The sequence below is a fragment of the Gymnoscopelus braueri genome (assembly GCF_963280865.1).
Source record: "Gymnoscopelus braueri genome assembly, chromosome: 8".
NCBI classification, from domain to species: Eukaryota; Metazoa; Chordata; class Actinopteri; order Myctophiformes; family Myctophidae; genus Gymnoscopelus; species Gymnoscopelus braueri.
This window is the reverse complement of record NC_137609.1, coordinates 31174073-31179088: the sequence shown is the minus strand read 5'-3', so window position 1 is coordinate 31179088 and position 5016 is coordinate 31174073. Positions and strand designations below refer to the sequence as shown.

Here is a 5016-nt window from a genome sequence, read left to right as displayed (position 1 = left end):
ACTTTGCAGAAATGTAGAGGGTCACTCCAAATATCACTGAAACCAATCGTACTCCAATTGGCCAAAGGGGGGCGCTATAGCAATTTTTTGAAAATGCAAACTTTAAACAGGCATAAGCCATGCCTCGTTTGGCCGAAAGTCGTGAAACTTGCTTTCACTTGTGCCTTGACTCATGAGGAACACATGTATCACTTTGACCAGTAAGCTCCGCCCTTAGATTGTCCGCAATTTTGAGCAGTTTGAAAAACACTTAAACCCAGGATTTTTCAGCTATTTGCGTGAAACTGTATCATCTGTGTGAGCTCCCTTTTCACCAATTCAGGTCTGTCGGTCCAATGGCTTCTCTCTACAGCATCTGCCTGCCAACCGCAAGGTCGCCGGTTCAAGGCTCACTTCATGCAGACTTCATTTAAAGTGCATTGCAAACAACATGACTGTATCAATGAATGTGCAATTGTTAAAGATAACATGAAATGCTTATTTGAGAGTATGTCTTTTCAATGTATGACATACTTCATTGTGAAAATAGCCGATCTACAATCTCACAACTTTTCAGATAGTAACGTTTTGTGAGCTTGTAGATCGGCTACTTTCACTAGTTTCTGTTCCGAGGAGACGTACAATTTCTCTATCGGTAGATGGTTAGGGATCCAGTGATCTAGAGTAGTGAGCAAAACAGAGGCTTCGTCCATCAGGGATGGAAAGACTTATATATATCAACAGACATTACCAGGTCTATCATATCTCTAAGTCAATGAGAAGAAAGGCAGCCTATGAGTCCGGAGGTCACTGGTTTGATCCCTGTCCCCGGCGATGTGTTGAGGTGATCATGATTTGGCATTCGTAGGCATACGCATAGTATTTACTTGAGGTTAGGGGTAGGCATAGTTTTACTGAGGTTAGAGTTAGTGAGGGTTTAAAATGCTCATTTATTAATTGCATGGTCTTCTTTCTCTCAAGTTCAGTCTTCTATGTTTCTATGGCTTATTGTGCATATTACTTATCATTGCTTCTTTCTTTCTTTCTGCATTCACTGGCCCTGTATTATTGCTGCTTGCAGCTATATTTATTGTTATTATGACAAAAAATAAATTGACAAATATTTATCATTATTATTGTCGTTATTGTTGTTGTTGTACAGTAACGGTGGTGGTAGAGAAACTAATCATATCTTCTATCAGAGAGAAGTACCCTGAACTGTCTGTCCGTCTGTCCGTCTGTCTGTCTGTCTGTCTGAAATACAACAAAACTTCAACAGCAATGAGAAAAACAATGACAGCTCTACTAAAGACCAACAGTTATATTAAAGACAGTGACAGACCAACCCAACACTATTAAAGACAGTAACAGCACTGGTAAAAACATTAACAGTTCTATTAAAGACAATACCAGCTCTATTAACGGCAGTAACTCTACTAATAAGATATTCATTACATAGCTAATATTCCTTGGGGTATTGATATTTCACATTAATGTTCTATATTAATCTATTATTGTAGATGTATAAATGTTTAAATGTGTTAATTGAGCTACACTGTATGGCCCCAGGGACCCCGTCATTGGCCTCCGGGGGCCAGAGGCTCATGCTCCAATCTGCACAAAACATGGCACAGACACTGTTCAGGGGTCTGCCATGAGAATAGTCACACCATGTCAGAGACCTAAAACCCTAAATTGTGGCAGTGTTTAACACTTCAAATAGCCATAACTCGTGACCATTGCTCTGATCAGCGCAATATAGGAAAATCTATAGCCTGAAAATCTAGTACATTATAACTGCAGTATTATGTATGTATGTATGTATCATAATACATACATAATGAGATGTGTGTCTCAAAGAATATATGTATGTATGTATGTAGGCCTATGTATGTATGCATGTATGTATGTATGCATGTATGTATGTATGTATGTATGTATGTATGTATGTATGTATGTATGTATGTATGTATGTATGTATGTATGTATGTATGTATGTATGTATGTATGTATGTATGTATGTATGTATGTATGTATGTAGTAGGCCTACCTGCATGTCTAGGACTCTGGCCTGAAGAGCAGTTCCTCAGATTGACCACGGGGTGGCAGTGTGGTGAAACAGGCGTCTGAAATGTCAGGTTCCTGTCCCACTTTGTTGTCAGACAGGAAGTCGTTTTCCTCTACTACTAGTCAGTGTTGCCATGTCCGCTTATTATAAGCGAATGTGGGCTTGTTTTTCTGTGAAGTTGCTTATTTGGGCTTGGTTCCTAATGTTGTTTAAACCAGTGGTCCTCCAACAAATTCATGTCAAGGACTGAAGGAACCCCAAATTGATATGTGTTTATAGACCCAACCTTCTGAAAATATTTTGTGCCAGAGACCCCCATACAAGATTTTGTGGATTTGAAAATATTCCACGATGTACATTTTTTTCCTCCAATATCTTTCTATGTAAACAGCAGATCTGCAAGCTCGTAGATCGGCTATTTTCAAATAGCCAACGAAGTTTTAAAGTGCTCATGTGGCGTTGCTTCTTTTGGGGTTGTTTTAATAAACCTGGTTGCTTATTTCTCTCGCAAAGCCTGGCAACACTGCTACTAGTTCCTTTTAGTCCATGCTCATCCGGCGGTGATTTTTTTGTTTTGTCTACGAGGAAAAACAAACAATCAAACATGGGTGACTTGGACATCCAGGAGTTCATCCAGCAGAACAGAGCTCTGGCCGAGCAGGTAGAAGAGTACCGGGGTGTTTCAGAGAGCGAGAAGCAGTGGGACGCCAGGAGGGAGTTCCTGCTGAGGAACATCAACGACTATGAAGACCCGCATGTAGACCAGCTACTGGCTCTGTCCATGGTCTGGGCCAACAACGTGTTTCTGGGCTGTCGGTGAGTCAAAAAGAAGAACGCTGAGGTGGAGAAAAGACGAGGAAAAAACAGATCGACAAGCGAACAAGTACAAAAGCTTGTAGATCCTTTTTGTTTTGCAAGCACAGTCGTGCTACTGATCCTTATTATGTTGTCCGTTGTCTCCCTCTGCCGGTGGAGAGAGGTAATGTCCGAACTACAAGAAAAGGCTGTGTTTACCATTGGTGGGAAAAGTACTCACGTTTTAGTAAACATGCACAAGTAAATGTATCAATACTGCAATGTGGAAATACTCTGTTACAAGTAGGCTAATAGTCCGGAATTAAAAATGTACTTGAGTAAAAGTACAAACGTTTTGGTGCCAAAAGTAGAAAGTACTCATTATGCAGAATGTCCCATTTCACAAGTTTTCAAATGTATAAAAATCACTGGGTGTGATTTAATAGCAGATGTACAAGCTCACAATGCGTCCAAATCGTGACGCATTGTGAGCTTGTAGATCGTCTATTTTCAAATGGCCAAAATATAAATAGGGCTGAAATGGTTTATAATGCACGTTTTGTAATAATAATCCAAATCTACAAAGTAACTTGTAACTAAAGTTTTCAAATAATAGTAGTGGAGTAAAAGTACAATATTTACCTCTGAGATGTAGTGGAGTAGAAGTAAAAATACAGAAAATTGGAAATACTCCAGTAAAGTCAAAATACCTCAATTGTAATTAAGTACAGACTACTTGAGTAAATGTACTCCGTTACTTTACACCACTGGTCGTACTAACATTAACATGAATTGCCGCCATAGGCAGGGAAGAGCAGGGGTACTTGAGGGAGTCCTGTGGTACCTGACCTGTTAAACATCAGCATTAATATATTTTACAGTCAGTTGTTATCATATTTGGCCTGTTGTAATCATAGTTTGCCTGTTATCTGGCATGGACAAAATCATAATCCAACAATCATATTTGGGTCTTGGAGGCTAAATATCATCGAATGGGGGCCTGTAACTCTACTAAATTAGGGTCCTTGATATGAAAAGGTGTTGAGAAGCACAGCTATCTGAAAAGAACGTCTCAATGGAACAGTTGGGAGACCACATCCTAGTGGCACTGCAGATCATCTGTACAGATATATTGTATTAACATACTCAACCATACAGATAGGTTGAAATAACACTTATTCATTACTCGTATACCAACTCTGTGTATGTAGCACAGCTTGGGTAACTAAATCGTGCGTTAAGTACTGGGTGTTGATCAGCAATACATCTTCCAAGGGTCTACACTCTACCGTGTATTGAAAAGGGGATAGATAGACGTTCACGGCTGATATAAGACAATAAGCCACTCCAAACTACTTACTTTTTCATTGTATTAAGTCCTGTATTGCAGCTTGAAGAACTACAAGGGGAGATAGCAATTCACAGACAAGACCAAGCATTTGCATTATGTTTAATGTTATTGTTTCTTGTCGTATGTTTTCATGCAGTTACAGCTCTGAGCTGCTGGAGAAAGTGACAGAGATGGCCGAGGGTATTGTGGTGGTCGATGCACCTATCTTCAAAACCAGAGATGAGATTATGAAGAAACAACAGGTAAAATGTTAAAACCATACTTTTCTTATTTACCATAATTCCATGATTCACACGGATATGGTGAAACGTCTAATCAATGCTCCTCTTACTTCACAGGGTCGGTGACCGAGCAGAAACGGATTGAAAACACCCGAGGACCATAGTTCTGTTAATCACACATTTTTATGTTTTATAAGTGATGTTGAATGTGAAAAAGTGTTACGGTTTTTAGATGTGTAAATTCTTTTTTTTTCTTTTGTTCGACCATAATGGAGGTACTGTCTCGTGTCTGTTTTTAAATTTGTTTCATAGTGTTAACTCTTCATTAAAGGCAATGGTTTTGAGTTATTTTGTGCTGTTATTATGCATACAAGTTATTCAATACTCACAAACAAGACCATGCACATGTATTTTGCAAGAGTACAGTGCTGGCCAGTTAGGGATCCGGAAGAACCAGATCCGGAACCGTTTCCGGGACCGGTTTATCGCACTGTCAGAGCTGGACAATTACAATACCAGTTTGGTGGTTCTTCAACATTTTTTATTTCAAGGAGGACCACCATCATTTGTACCCTTACAGAATTACAGACCGGTAAGGTCCA

At 39.4% G+C, this 5016-nt stretch overlaps 1 protein-coding gene across 1 annotated transcript; it reads left to right on the top strand.

Annotated features, from left to right (window-relative positions):
• The first annotated feature begins 2577 nt into the window (after nucleotides 1-2577).
• Nucleotides 2578-4758, top strand: cdkn2aipnl (CDKN2A interacting protein N-terminal like). The gene is made up of 3 exons (XM_080435496.1): nucleotides 2578-2863; nucleotides 4330-4435; nucleotides 4532-4758. The coding sequence occupies exons 1-3, from the start codon at nucleotides 2652-2654 to the stop codon at nucleotides 4538-4540; spliced, it is 327 nt and encodes a 108-aa protein (XP_080291622.1). The 5' UTR covers nucleotides 2578-2651; the 3' UTR covers nucleotides 4541-4758.
• Nucleotides 4759-5016: the final 258 nt, after the last annotated feature.

Bases quoted from the DNA above. Each gene is read 5' to 3' on its own strand.
- cdkn2aipnl (XM_080435496.1), top strand. From the start codon at position 2,652: ATGGGTGACTTGGACATCCAGGAGTTCATCCAGCAGAACAGAGCTCTG. The intron at 2,864-4,329 runs GTGAGTCAAAAA...GTTTTCATGCAG, and splicing joins AACGTGTTTCTGGGCTGTCG to TTACAGCTCTGAGCTGCTGG.